This window comes from Juglans microcarpa x Juglans regia, chromosome 5D (genome assembly GCF_004785595.1).
Source record: "Juglans microcarpa x Juglans regia isolate MS1-56 chromosome 5D, Jm3101_v1.0, whole genome shotgun sequence".
NCBI classification, from domain to species: Eukaryota; Viridiplantae; Streptophyta; class Magnoliopsida; order Fagales; family Juglandaceae; genus Juglans; species Juglans microcarpa x Juglans regia.
This window is the reverse complement of record NC_054602.1, coordinates 2,968,412-2,983,455: the sequence shown is the minus strand read 5'-3', so window position 1 is coordinate 2,983,455 and position 15,044 is coordinate 2,968,412. Positions and strand designations below refer to the sequence as shown.

Below are 15,044 nucleotides of genomic sequence, written 5' to 3'. Positions count from 1 at the left end.
TAGTCTCTCTCTTTTGTTTTCTTCATTAAAGATATTGTTAAAAAAAATAATAAATAACAATTTTCTTTCTTTTGAAATTAAAAATCAGATTTTTACGTGAATGAGTAAAAAAACCAATAAGAAAATGAATTATTAAGTAGTATAAAAATTGGATTGGATGGATAATTAACTCAATTAAAAATTGGGCATTTCACAGGCACATCAAAATCATTATTCTGGTAAGTGTGGAAGGAAAAAAAAAATTAAAAAAATTAAAAAAAAAAAAAATCAATGAAAGCGCTTATTTCCATGACAGAACTGTTTCGTCCACATTGATTAGATATGCCCCGTGATTTTAGCAACCTGCTGCTATTGGCAAGACAATTTTCTGAAAATACTGACTTAAAAAGTGTAGGAAATACTTACCCAAAAAGTGTAGGAAATGGCTAACAACAGCATATCATTCGGTAGGCCGTGCTTAGCACAATGAGTGATTTAGGCCCGTTTGGTTGTGAATTTTATTGAGTTTAATCTAATTTAAAGTTAAATTTAATATTTAAATACCTAATTATCAAATTCTTAAATTCATCTTAACTTAAAACTTCTTTAAACTCACAACTTTTTTTCAATTCAACATTTCTTTACACGTAGGATTTATAATTTTTTTCAACTTTTCATAAATACATATAAATTTATCTTAACATCCAAACATATTTAAACTCATTTTAAGTGGATCTCACAAAACTAACTCTACCATTTCAACTTACTACTATTTATAAAGAGTTTAACTCAGTTCAATATCCAAACGGTCTTAAAAAAAAAAAATGGCTTAGCCAGATCAGGTGTTTCTTCTCATTTTACGCTCCCAACAAAGAGTATCTTAAAAAAGAAAAAGAGAGCCTCGAGACCGGTCGGATATTTTTTCTCATTTTACACCCGCAAATCACAAGCTCCCGGAGTTGCTGAAAAATACAATTTACACTCGCACACAGGTGAACATTTTTTTTTGCAGTTCTTTCCCCCCTCTCTCTCTCTCCCTCCCTCCCCCACCCTGTCACCTGCTCTCCCCCACCCTCCGTCGCTCTCTCTCTTCCTCTAGAATACGATATGTGGCCACCGTAAGTTGTTGCGTTTCTGTCTGCATTTCTGAACAAGTGCAGCTTCACGTTTAAATCTACCAACGCGCACATGAACACAGGTTCAACTTCATGTTTAAATTTAGATGGTTCTAACTGAACAAGTGCACTATATCATCCTTCTCATGAGGTCAAAACTCAAGGGATTTAACATATGATGAAGGGGAAAAAAAAGGAGTTTCCTCACTAAATTCGGCAATCAAATGTAAAAAAGTTCTTGATACGGGCATGGTAGAACAAATTAAACAAAATGATCCTCAAACATTAAACATATGACTCCTACAAGAATTAGAAAATAGAAACTCTGGCAAAAAAAAAAAAAAAAGGGATTTTAACCATAAAAGGAAGAAAACAACTTGCGGATCAAGTGGGTTCCAAATCGAAATCTCTTGATGGAGATGAGTTTGACAAAGGACAGGGGAGAGAGGTTTCAAACAACGTGATGAAGGAAGAAGAAGATGGGTTCGAAGATGGGATCTGTCTAGAAGGGATCTATGGGATCTTTTGTCGAGATGGGATCTCTTAAAGGAGACAAATATGGGTTCAAAGATGGGACTATGGGATTTAACAGATGGGTAAAATTTAAGGAGACAAACATGGGTTTGAGGGAGAGCTTCGAGGAGAAGAGGGAAGAGAAAATGGAGGAGAGGAGGGAGAATGGATGTGCACCTATCGTAAGTTCAGCAAGTCTACCACGTGTTACAATTTCACTGGTGGGTGTAAACACCCGACTGGTTTTAAGTTTTTCTCAAAAAGAAATGCAAATAGATCGAATGGACAAAACAAAATGTTGAAAGAAGCTGCCTTCCATAATAGTTAAAAGCAACAAAAAAAATAAAAAAAAGGGTTCGTTGTATGGTTTTACAACACGAATCAATCAATCATCTTAACCAAGTATTAGATTGAGTGACCCTTTTGGAAGTTAGTATATTATATTATATATATATAGTAAGATATAAATCATATATCAGAATAGCATCCTAACTTTAATCCTCTCTGGTAGAGCGAAATCAAACCTAGGTTTCCAGCTGACTCTTTGACAAATAGAAGACAGGAAAACCCAAGGTGAATGTTGTACTGTTCTTCTTGCTAACAGCTAATACTATATTGGATCTATACACTATTAAGCTACAGGTAGTAGGACACTGCTATGCCTTCACAGCTCCATCTTCAACTGATTTGAGTGCAGAGACGCTGCAACATGGTAGATACTTCATATTAGTTAACATAGCTCTTTGTGAGATTAAAACAGAATATGCTTCCATTTTTGGCTACAAAATAGCCTTACCTGATGATTTAAGAACATGGTAAGGAAGAAGGAATGATACGAAAGCTAAAAATCCAATAAACTCCATCATTTCTCTATGACATGCTTTAAATCCAATAGAGTATTGGGTAAATGGCCCTATGTTTTTTGTCATTCTAATCTATGCAATAACATTTCTGTATTCCCATGCTATCCAAATTAAATGGTTATTGAATGATTTTACATGCAAATCCTTTTGCTAAAGTGCTCATTGAATTGTTTCACGACATCAGTTTTGGAGGATACTATGCAGTAGGGGCCTGATTAAGCTGAACTCTAATCTACCTGAATTTGCTGAGTCATAACTCAAAAGGGAGTTCTCTGGAGTAATGAAAGTTTGGCTGTCTTCTTCCCTCCCCCAAAGTGGTTGTTGAAGTGCATCAAAATGCCACTGCTGTTGATAGTGCTGTCTGCTTCCACTGAATGGGATTTCTGGACACACTAGGGGAGCAACCATGCTGGGGAAGTTACTGTCCACTAAAGATCCACTCTGGAGAGGAGAAATTGTTAGTAGCATAGGATGAGCATAAAGCTACGATGCTAAATTAAAGGAAGTGTTTGATCCAAATATTAGGGTCGTTTTATCAAAAGTAACAAGTATCAGTACTCTAAATTGACTGAGGGAAGTTGGGACCCTATATATAACAATAAGAAAGGTCAATAATTTTAAATATCAACCAATGATCCAAAACTAAGCCTCTGAGACTTGTACAATACTGCTCAAGACTATTCATGGTTTAGGCATTCCAGTAGTGAAAGGGCAAGCTAGTAATATGAGTTCTTCAATGGGTACCGCATGATCTGGTGAAACTGCATGAATCGCAGATTGGTTACTTGGGGAACATCTATCCACCACATGAGTGTTGAGAATTCAGGGTACAGATTCAGAATTACGGGAGTCCCACAAACCAACTGAAATAGATAAAGATATGTAGATTGGCAACTGGTAACTGTTTTGATAAACCACAATCTAATGAATAATTGAAGATGTGAATTGAGACAGATGAGATAAAGAATAGGTGGACCAACTGTTCGCACACATACTAATGGTGGAAAACAGACTTTTAAGCACTTGGGTGGGAGCTTGTAAGGAGCAAAATCTGGATCGAACTACATTTGTTTCCCATTTCACCTACTACATAAAGTGTGCACTCATTGCCAATCCATACTGGCGTTGATAAGAAGATCAACAACACCAAAATAATGAAGAATATGATGTCTAGAAGATCTCTAGGGGAAAATGGTTCTTGATGAAACAAGGTGCAGATAAAGAATTCTGGGTTTGTACAGGTAGATGTAATGGATACAACCGCCTGGCAGAAAAACTAAATTGTTAATCAAATTTGCAGAGAATTCTTATGTTTGTTCTGTTTCTATAAGGAAAAAAAAAAAAAAGTGATAAAGTATGGTGTATGCTTACTTCTGTAGCAAATAAACCTTCAAGATTGTAATCAACTCTTGGGTTGACTGCCGCAAGTCTCATTGATAAGAACTGAAACAAAAAAATTATTCAATTAAAAGAAGATCAAGGCTTTTAGGGTTTCTTAAAAAAAGGATTATTATTTACAAAAAGAAAAGGGCAGAATATCAACCCAATAGAGTATCATTCAAACATTATTACTTTGACCAAAAAAATTATTACTATACAGATACAAGACCATGATAGTTTGTTCAGCTCCACGGGAGCTGAATTTAATCTTGAGTTGTTTGTTCTGCCTTTCACTTGCCTGATTAACTCCAGGTTGAAAAGAACAGAATATATCTAAATTAATAATCTACACATTCTGAAGTTTCAAGCCTCAAAATTCTCTAAGTAGATGACTGAATCTGCCAAAGATCTATGCAACCTACCTCTCTAATTAATTAACAAAAGATCAATATTATCAGTTGCAAGACATCCAGCATCCTTTTTTTTTTCTTTTTTCTTCTCATTTTTTAGTGAAGTGAACATGGTAAGAAAAAGACATCACAACTCTTCTTCTTGTTTTTCTTTCTTCTTTCTTCTTTTTATTTTCTGGAAATAAGGAATCCAACTGCATATATTCCCCGTATTATGTCATGTTAGTTTCGGGGCAAGCATTAGCATAAGGGGCCCAGCTAGAGGTTGAGTGACTTGAGTCCCACATCCTCCACCATCTTTCCACTACTCCATCTAAAGGTGCTGAAAGACCCATCTTTCACGCCTTATCCACAAAATTATCTCAAAAAGTTTCTTTCAAGTTTAAATCTTGTAGCATTGTCAAAAACTTCAAGCGCATTTGATGTGCAACTCTGACCTCAACTTGACGTTGTAGGGACTGTACATGGTTGATGATTTCATCCAGAACCAATGCTGTGCCAGAAATCTGCATCGCAAATGTCTTTTTCGGTAAGTAACTTTCTTGGTGAAAAGTATATAGCTATTTCAAAGCAATTTTCCAATCGCTTAAAACTACTGTGCAGAGAATGCATGACTCGTTAGCAACCCGAATCAAAATGTATAGATCCATATCCAATATATCACTCGCATTTCTGTTACAATACGAAACTTTTTAATTCCTGTGACACAATGAGATGAAACATAGCACGTGGTTACTGGCAGATTTTTGTTACAATGAATTTGGTCAGCTCCTTACGTAGAAAATGAAAACACCTTTCTTAACCAGGGAACCATTAACTTTACTCATTTTTCAAACCATTGGCTGATCATAAGAAACATACAATCAAAACATGTAAAAGATGTACGCAAAAATTTTTTAGGATGACCATAATAAAGCCTTCTTATTGATCTCCAGTCATGGATGCATCCGATAAACTGAAGGAAAAACTCATCTTAAGCATGATAGTGCCACTACTTTGGCATTTCCCTGATAACTTGTTCAAGTACACCTATACTATACCAATGGCCTTCGTCGTTCGACGACAGTGGAATTTCATGGTGGGCACCTAGCATATGCTGTATCCCACATGCTCGCTCAATCAAAATGGAGTTTGCAAATCAACATTATTTAGATGCAAAAATCATAGCAATTATTATCAATAATTTTTCAATTCGAGGCATCAAACTCTTGCAACAATCAGTTAACTCAGTGTGGATCTGGTTTGTGTCCGACCTCGATAAAATTAAGTTTGCTTACGGAACCATCACATCATATCCCAATGCCAGTTAGGCCTGGACGTTTGACACATACATTTGTGAAGGGAGTGGTTCTTTTGTCCCCCTTTTCTCGTCATCCCATTAAGGATGGATACCATGCAGTGCATGCACCTCACAAGCGGGATCAAAATTTCCCTCATACATGGGACCCAAACATATCTAATTCAACATGCCAACTTTATGTGTCCCCCCAGCACTCCTAAGCAGCTTCCATCTAGCATATTTCCAACGCCAAAATTCTCGAGACTACCCAGGGAAGGGTAATTACGTCATTACAAACGGCAACAGCTTAAAGACTAGCCCACCCCCAAAAGATGATGTACACGTCAAAGTGTGAACTGTATGACACAGCTTCTGATATATAATGGATGAAAAGAGACGGTGTTTTAACCTTAAAGTGGGACTATCAACCAACGCCCCCGGAAAGTGCACTTACGAGACCGCCCACTTGGCACTTCTGTTGGGGTACAGAAGCAATCGCTTTCTCGAAAAGGTTAAGAAACAAAACCGTTATTTAAAGCGCACAATCCAATTAAACATAAATCTCGCACTTCGCACCTTTTAAGGAGGCAATTAGGACAAATAATCAGCGAACTAATCATAAGATTAAAACTAATTTACTGACCTTACTGCAACCTGGGACCAGCTCCTGAAGCAGCTTCATCCGAGCATTAATTTTCTCTCTCCTCGCCTGCGGATTATCTCAATAAATTAAATTAAATATTTATATAATTTTTTTAAAGAAACTTAAAAACGGAATTAGTCGTTAATTAAGAGACAATACTCGCTCTGCTAAGCTATGGCTATCTGTAGCTTGACCGCGACGAGCTCTCACGTGAACGTAGGGAAGCTTCTGAGCGTCTTGAGAGGTTTCGTTCTTGCTCTTCTTCGTACACCCTTTGCCCTAGTTTTTTCCCACAAGCCAAAAGTTGGTTCAGATCCGGAGACGAAAGTGAGAGAAATTTACCAAAAAGGAATGCCCAAGCATTTTACCTTCTTCTCGCGCTCCTTCCTCTTCGCCGACCTCTGTGTCTTGCTCTCCACAGTCGGATCGGAAACTAACGGCTGGGATGAGTTGGGATTCGAATCGGTCTCTGCTGGCTCGCTCTTCACCTTCTCCAAGTTCGCGCTCGAATTTGACGGGACCGAGCTTGTCTCAGGCGAGTTCTCGCCGGAGGCAAAGACCGAGAACTTGGCCGCACGTTCTATTAGGGCTTTGTTCGAAGGGAAGGTGGGATTTCCGTTGAACGAGGAGATGTAGGATTTGTGGTCGTCGCTGATTCCGTGAAGAGAGTCGCTGGAGAGCGGCGCCGGATCTCCGTCTTCGGAGGGAGGTGAGTGGAGGAGCTCCATGGCCTGGGTCGCAGGGAGCTCGAGAAGCGCGGTGAAGGAGCTCGCGTTTTCCGGCGGTACGGCAATGAGCCGCTGGATTTCCTCGCGGAATTGGAGTGATTCGAATCCAGTTTCCTCTTGGTCGGGCCGGATAGAGATGGATCCTGCTAGGGTTCCTGGATTTGGCTCCATTGAAAGCTCCAATAGATTCGAATTAGATTAAATCGGTTACACTGATTGGACCAAATCCACGTCAGTTTTGGAGGAAGATGAATACCCGCTTGACTAATTCAATTGCTAAATTTTACTGAAATTCTGAAACCCTAATTAAGCTCCTAGGTAATATAACTGTCGGTTCAAGGGAAATGCAGTTGTAGAGATTGTGAAAAGCTTAGACAGAGAAGAGAGAGGGGGAGGGAAGGAGGGGGGTTGAAAGTTGCTAGTACGGATAGGAAAGAATTATGAGGGATAGGTGCTTCAATGGCGGTCAAACTGTTTATCTTTCTCTCCCTCTCTGTTTCTCTGTGTTTTCTCTGCTTCTGTGCCTCGGAGGGATTGCTTCTCGGCCATTTGAAGTATAGCGAAAGCAACGTTGCTTCGGGTGCCAGTTTACTTATAATGTGTGTTTTCTTCCCTTCTTTTTCTTTTTTCTTTTTTCTTTTTCCCTTTCTTTCGTCGCACATATATGTAGAAGATAGAGCAGTGTAGGCCTCAACATGTACGGTTCTGATTTTACAGTTCGTAAGCTGATATAGAAAATTTAGAAAAATTGTTATAGTACGCGGGCGTTTCAAAGGATATATTTGTCTAATAGAAATGTTATTTGTAGTAGTTGATTGTGTAAGACTATTGTCAATGTTTTATGCATATTCATATTCATCTTTATATTTACATAATATCTCTAAATTTATCTACATTAGATTAAGCATCTTCAAAATTTTGTATAATTATGAATAGTATTTCTTTAAATTTGAAAAAATATTATTCACTCTCCAAATATTATTTTATTATTTTTTCTCTCTCCACTCATTAAAATCAATTTTGTGAAATTTGTATTAAGATGATTTTGATATATGAAATTTGTATTAAGTTGTTGATACAAAGTGTTTTTTAATACATACTAATATTTATTGATATAATTGATCATTTTAATATATGAAATTGGTAATATTTAGATATATGGAATTTATATTTTTGAGCACATGATGCTAATTGTAAAATATATAAAAATAATAATTTTAAGAAAAAAATAAAAAAAATTTATTATTTGGTTCAAATATGCATAATCCAATGTGAGAGTTTTTTTTTATATGTAAAATCAATTTTCAAAAGATGTGATTTTAAAGATGTATATAGATAAACCAATTCTAGTCAAATATAAGTTGTAATCTTATAGTTAATAAGTACAACAACTCAATTAACGATAAAAGAATCATATAACTCAATTAGAACAACTCAACTAGTTGATAACTATATACTATAGTATATATTATAGTATATAGTTACATAGTATATAATATATAGTATACTAATATGTATATATATATATGTTTAATGGTATTATAGTATATACTATTCTACTATAATTGTATATAGTAGTATAGTATATAGTTAAGTATGAAATTATATAGTATACTTATATAGCCATTCAAATCGAGTACTGGCCCTTTCGAACGGACCAGGATCATGGATAAAAATGAATATCCATACTATATTATGAAAGTTTCACGAATCCACGTGTTTGAATGGGGTTGTACATAGTTCGAACAGCTAAAGCATATGTTCGAACGTCTAAATTTATATTCCAACAGAGTAAATTAAACAAAAATAGCGTTCGAACTAGAAAATGCGCGTTCGAACATGACTGCTCGATACAAAATACCTTGTTCGAGTGTCGAATGGTTTACATTCATGCAAACTGTAGTTCGAAGCCCCGTCTCTGTCGTACGCTACCATTGGCTACCAACTCTGTCGTATATCGACTGTTTTATGCCGTCTAATAGGTATGACTCATCACATTATGTCTCTATGTACTTGAAATTGGGATAAAATGAGTTGAAAAATGGTTCGAATTTCAAATCCAATCTTACCCCTTTTTAGTATTTTCTGGTTGCTACACACGGCATTTGGCTGTAGAAATGATTGAGTGAATTTAGGCTTCATTCTATGTTAATTTAGGCCGATTAAAACCAATGATCCTTGCTTTCCACATTGGTTTTGAGTCTACTCAGCCATGAATTTTATGGATAATCACGTTCGAATGCGAATTTTCCAAACAGACATTTTAGTCTTCAAATGTGAAACAACACATTCAAATGTTAAAAATTGAGTTGACATTTCGTTCGGATAGGTTTGGCTTCATGTTCGAATGGATCATTTATGTTGTTCAAAGGTCATAGGATTTATATTGTTCGAACAACATATTTATTCATTCAAATACATAGTAAACATTCGAACATGTTACAATATCATTCGAATGATTATAAACCGTTCAAACACAGATCAATATTGTTCAAACAGTATTGTTTAACTTTCATATTAAACAGCTGGTCGTTCGAACATTATAGCTCATATTCGAACATCACAATATATAATATAATTAAGACTTTCTATTTTATTTATATTCGTTTTGTATTTGTTTTATGAACAATGAACTAATGGCATACACATGAAGAAAACATGGGAAAGAGAGCCAACCTAGCGGTAAAGCAAGTGAGACGAGGAGGCCGATATTGGTAGAGTGAGAGAGCATTATAGAAGACTTTCGATATTTTGTGCGGGATAGACGAAGCCTCTATTTTATTATCAGCAGTAGAGGATGGGGCCCACTTTGTCAACAGAGGGGTGTGACCTATCCAGACATGGTCAGTGAATTTTACTGGGTCATGGGTTAGATGGAGGCTAATAAGGAGTCCTTCTCGTTCATTATTATAGGAATGAGTATTACTATATCAACAAACATTATCACTGATTTTCTTGGGATTCCACGTGAGCTTGGTTCATACCCTGCACAAAAATCGACTGCAGAGAAAGATGGTGAAGATGCCATTGAGGATGAGGCTCCAACAGATGATGGTCCCACACATGATGAGATTCATCGGTTGATGCATGACGATTCGGCTCCTTTAAATGATAGCAGCAAGGTGATCAAACAGGTTGATTATATCGAGTTTTTTCAAATGCTAAATTTAATTGTCTCCCATAATATTGATATGAGGAAACACAATACTAACTTCGGCATCAAACGGACTCGATTTATGTTACGTATAGCACAAGGAGGGTTGACTGACCTGCCATTATAATTCCTCATCCGCATCCAATTTAAGTCACAGTATTTAAAGTGGAGGTAGTCTACTGTATGCATTAATTATCTCTAACCTCCTAGTTCAATTGGAGGTTAATGTGCTAATAACATAGCGGAGGCAACCGTAGATCGGGCCCCTTAATAAGATCACCTTCAGCAAGAGTGAGGGCCATTTGCGAAAAGCTTGCATTAATGTTCCAGCGGCATAAGATAGTGGAACAGAGAGTGATCCAGCTTCTACTGATGTCGGTGTTGATAGACAGGTTGCAGGGGCTACTACCATAGAGATACGATCCCTACTCGAGGAACATCGCACACTTTTGATCCAAGACATGGAGAGGGTCACTATACCCATCATATTTCGACTGCAAGAGATTAAGGGATGCATTATTGTCATCCAGGAGGACCTGGATAATCTTACACAGTAGTTTTATTTTTTTTATTTGACTTTTTGTTTTGTATTGAACGTTATCGATTTAATTACTATATCGTTTTTATTTATTATATATAGCTAGCTTGTTTCTTATCAAAAATCATTTTCCTTATTTTACTTACCAATTTATGATAATATAAAAATGACACTCCCTATAAGATTTAATTGCAAATTCTTATTTATCATAATAAAAGTCATTAATTAATTTTTAAATTAATTATATAAAATTCCTAAGAATATGATATATTTTAAGTTACCATAAATAATAATGAATCCGTATAGATATATTTTTTTATCTTTTGAAATTGATAATTAATAAATTCAAATAATATTTATTTTTAAAATATTTGAATGCATTTGAATAATTTTTATATAATTAAGCTTATTTTGATTGTCTATGACACTGTTTGAACACCTATTATGGGCATTCGAATGGTTTATAACTTTGTTCGAACATAAAAGTACCGTTCGAACTATGTAACAACCATCTCCGTCAGATTTATTTAGAACTTTCCACCAAAAAAATTGTTTGAATGATTTAATATCGCATTTGATTGAGTTTTAACTTTTCTCAAGCATAATTGTGTATACGTTTCCGCCACGACTATTAGTCGAACAATTATGTCAACATTCGAACATGAATTAAGGAGTGATACCCGCATGGTACGAGGTGGGGACACCCCGCCCAAGCCTTAGGATCCATTGGGTCTAAAAATTATTTTTTGGTCTAAATAAAATTTTTGGACCTAAATTATAATATAATTTAAATTTATAAATGTAAAAAAAAAAATTTAAACTCATTAGAGTTGTATTTTAGATTGCATTGACCTCCAATATAAAGGTTGGCCTAAGAGGCCAAGGCAATTTAGTAACTTGAATACAATTTCAAGTTTTCAACAAATTGTATATATCTATATAAAATATATTTATTTAATAAATATTTATAGAAATATTTAAAATTTAGGCCCCATTTGCTTTCAAGGATAAAATTAAAAACTTTGAAAACTTTTCTAAATTTTGTATAGTTAGACTATCTCTGAAAACAAACACTCATTTTCAATCTCATATTATCTCATCTCATTTCATCTCTTATTAATTTATTACTATTTATAAAATGTATTATATAGAAAAAAGATGGTCTGCCCGGTTTATGTTCTGTACGGTTAGAAAAAAAAAAGTGAATATGACCCTTGGTACTTGTTGTTATTGTATTGTACAAGTCAAGCCATTTGTTGTTACTGTTCATGCACGGGTTTCAACTATTTTGGTAATATTTTATTATAAAATATTAATATAATTATAAGTATGTCCCGTCAGTATTAAAAAAAATTATTTATCAACCATATATCGCACACTTATTTTTATTTCTTTTTTATTTTTTTTTAACAAGTGTCTGGTGTAGTAATAACGAGTAGCAAAAATCATTACAAAATATTAGGAATGACTTATTAAAATATTTGATAAAAAGAATATATTTTAGGAATAATTATGTGTAATATTTTTTAAATGAGGTTGTGTTTTTTTTTCTTACAAATATTTCTAATGACTCAGCAAAATATTTGATAAAAAAGAAAATTAATTACACATAATTGGTTAATAAAAGGATGCAGAGGAAAAAGAAAATAAAAGCAAAATGCAACACAGCCCAAGAGAACGCTGAAATGTTAGGAAAAAATATTTTACTGTTCATGCGCTACGCATATGTAATATAATATTGTTGATATAAATGGCTGTAGGTCCCACAACCATACATATTTCACAAAAAAGTTAAACTAATCTCATCTCATATTTATAAACAAACACATATTTTATCTTATCTCATCTTATCTCATGTATACTCAACATATCTCAATACTATTCACACATATTTTTAAAAATCTTATCTCATCTCTGAAAACAAATGAGACCTTAATTTTTTATATATAGGGAGGCGGAGCAGGGGGCGGGGCGGGGTCCTGCTAGATCAGTCCACCCCCGTTAGGTATTGTCCCTGCAGGGCGGACACCTACTGCCCACCCTTAACATGAATTAAAATATTGTTCGAACTTGTATGGGATTGTTTGAACAGTATAACAACATCCCTGCTAGATTTATTTATAACTTCTTACCAAAATTTTAGTTCGAATGATTAAATATCTCGTTTGAAAGGTTTTGACCTTTTCCCAGCACAATTGTATATAATTTTCCGCCACGACTATTATTCGAAATGTTATGTAACCATTTGAATAGTAATTAAAATACTGTTCAAACATTTTTGTGAACGGTCGAACCGTTTTTTTTTAGACGCTATATTTCATCCTCGAAAGTCTAATTTGTACAAATCGCTTTCATATTGAGACAAAATTGAATTTTCGTCCCAAATAAGTACTTTTAAGAATGAAATTTATTTCATCTCTAAAAGATTTCGTATTTATAAATCAAATCTCTTGTAGTGATATAATTTGATTTATTAAAAAAATTAATTTAAATATTACAAATCAAATTCTTATCATCATACAAACTTGCAAATAAAATAGCTTAAATAAAAATGTACTCTAGAGAAATCAACATAAAATAATTTAGTTTTTTTGTAGTAAGTAGGATGGCTTTCCAATTTTACTTAAAATTAAATTATTGTTTTGGGAAGAGTAATCCCTTACAAAGGACAGAAACTTGGAATTCCAGTTTATCCATTCCAAAATGTCCAATTAAGTAATAATTTTTTTTTTTTTTTTTTTGCGAGTCAAAGTAATAAAATAGTCGACCCAGAGAATTGAGTTGAGTTTTTTTAAATGATTGAATTAATAGCAGAAAATTATGACAAACATTAGATTTTCAAACAGGACTTAGGGTGCGTTTAGTTACCAAACTCACTTCAACTCATCTCAATTCATCATTATAACTTTTTCAAATCTCAACATAAAATATAATAAACAATTCAATTTTTTCAAATTTCAAAATAATAATAATATTAAAAAATAATATTCTAACAATATTTTATCATCATAACTCAACTCAACTCAACTCACTTCAACATCTAAACACACCCTAAATTAGTTAGAGAGAAATTCCACAAACATTTGATAAAAGAAAAAAGCTGCTATGCCCATTAAACTTGACCGAAAAAAAGATTTTAATTTTTTTTACTTAATTATTAAAGAAGTGATTTTAAATATATTAATGTATTTTTTTATTTTTTAAAAATATTTAAATATATTAAGAAAATGTGAATAAAAAAATAAAAAAAAATTATAAAAATAACTAGCAATATGAATAAGCAGTTGAGTAGCACTACTCTCAATAAAATTATTATTGGAGCGGTCATAGTATCCAAAAAACGACTTAAGTTTAAACTTTATAATTTTTTTATTTTATTAAAAATAACCCATTATAATTTCAATAATTGAAAAAAATTATCCAACGCCCTTTTGCTCTTATAATTTTGGTATTATCTCAAATAATTGTTGCATTTGATGTTCTTAAATACATTCATTTTTTTTTTTAAACTCACTTCAGAAAATTATCGCAGCCATCATTGACATTAAGAGTAACGAGGTTGAAATATTAATGATGCTACGAGGTGATAGACTTTCTATAAAATTGCATCATTGATTCATTATACAAAAAGGAAAGGTTATGTGGGGACTGGGAGTGTTAAATGTTGATTAATGTCCCTATATACCCAAATCCACTGCTGATTGGCCCTTTAAGAAATAGAGAGCTCGGTTTAGAACTGAACTGGAACCCTAATTAGTATGAACCCTGAGGACTTGTTTGGTTAAATAGATAAAATGATATGTCTAAATAATAGTGAGATAATTTATGAATAATAATAAAATAATTTGAGTTAAAATGTTTTATGAGGTTTTTTAAAAAAATATTAGAAATTTAAAATATTCTTATAATACAATAATAAAATTTTTGTCTTAAAATTTAAAAAAATTAAATTGTTTTCTGTCTTTTGTTTGAAAGTTTCAGAAATTTGTAATTATTAGTTAATAATTAGATAAAAAAATTAAAAATAACATTTATTTATGTTTGAATAATATTTAAATGTTGAGATAATATGAGATGAAATGCACCGAAACTATCTACAAAATGGGGCCGGACGAAGAATCATACTATATAATATGTGACCGATCGAAATCAGTTCTTGGGCCTTAAAATGGAAAATTTTATACACCATACTACTATCCATTTGCATTCCACTAAGTATGATGTGACATATTTATCACCATTAAATGATCATTTATTACATACTTCTTGATCATCTAACGGTTATGAATGTGCCACATACTACTTAGTATGATCAAAATAGGATGAGAGTATGGTGTATAGCATTACTCCCCTAAAATTACTGCTTCCGTGACCGTCAGTACCCCAAGGTCATAGACTAGTGTGGGGACCGGGCAGGAGCCATGACCCGACACCGTTTTGAA

General features: G+C 33.7%; 1 protein-coding gene across 1 annotated transcript; it reads right to left on the bottom strand.

Annotated features, from left to right (window-relative positions):
- Window positions 1–2,037: 2,037 nt before the first annotated feature.
- LOC121265996 (transcription factor bHLH48-like) lies at window positions 2,038–7,493 on the bottom strand. The gene is made up of 7 exons (XM_041169682.1): window positions 6,551–7,493; window positions 6,342–6,461; window positions 6,183–6,248; window positions 4,698–4,766; window positions 3,842–3,913; window positions 2,707–2,911; window positions 2,038–2,309 (listed from the first exon to the last, which is right to left on the bottom strand). Exons 1-7 carry the CDS (start codon window positions 7,079–7,081, stop codon window positions 2,272–2,274), a joined length of 1,101 nt encoding a protein of 366 aa, XP_041025616.1. The 5' UTR covers window positions 7,082–7,493; the 3' UTR covers window positions 2,038–2,271.
- Between the last annotated feature and the right edge of the window lie 7,551 nt (window positions 7,494–15,044).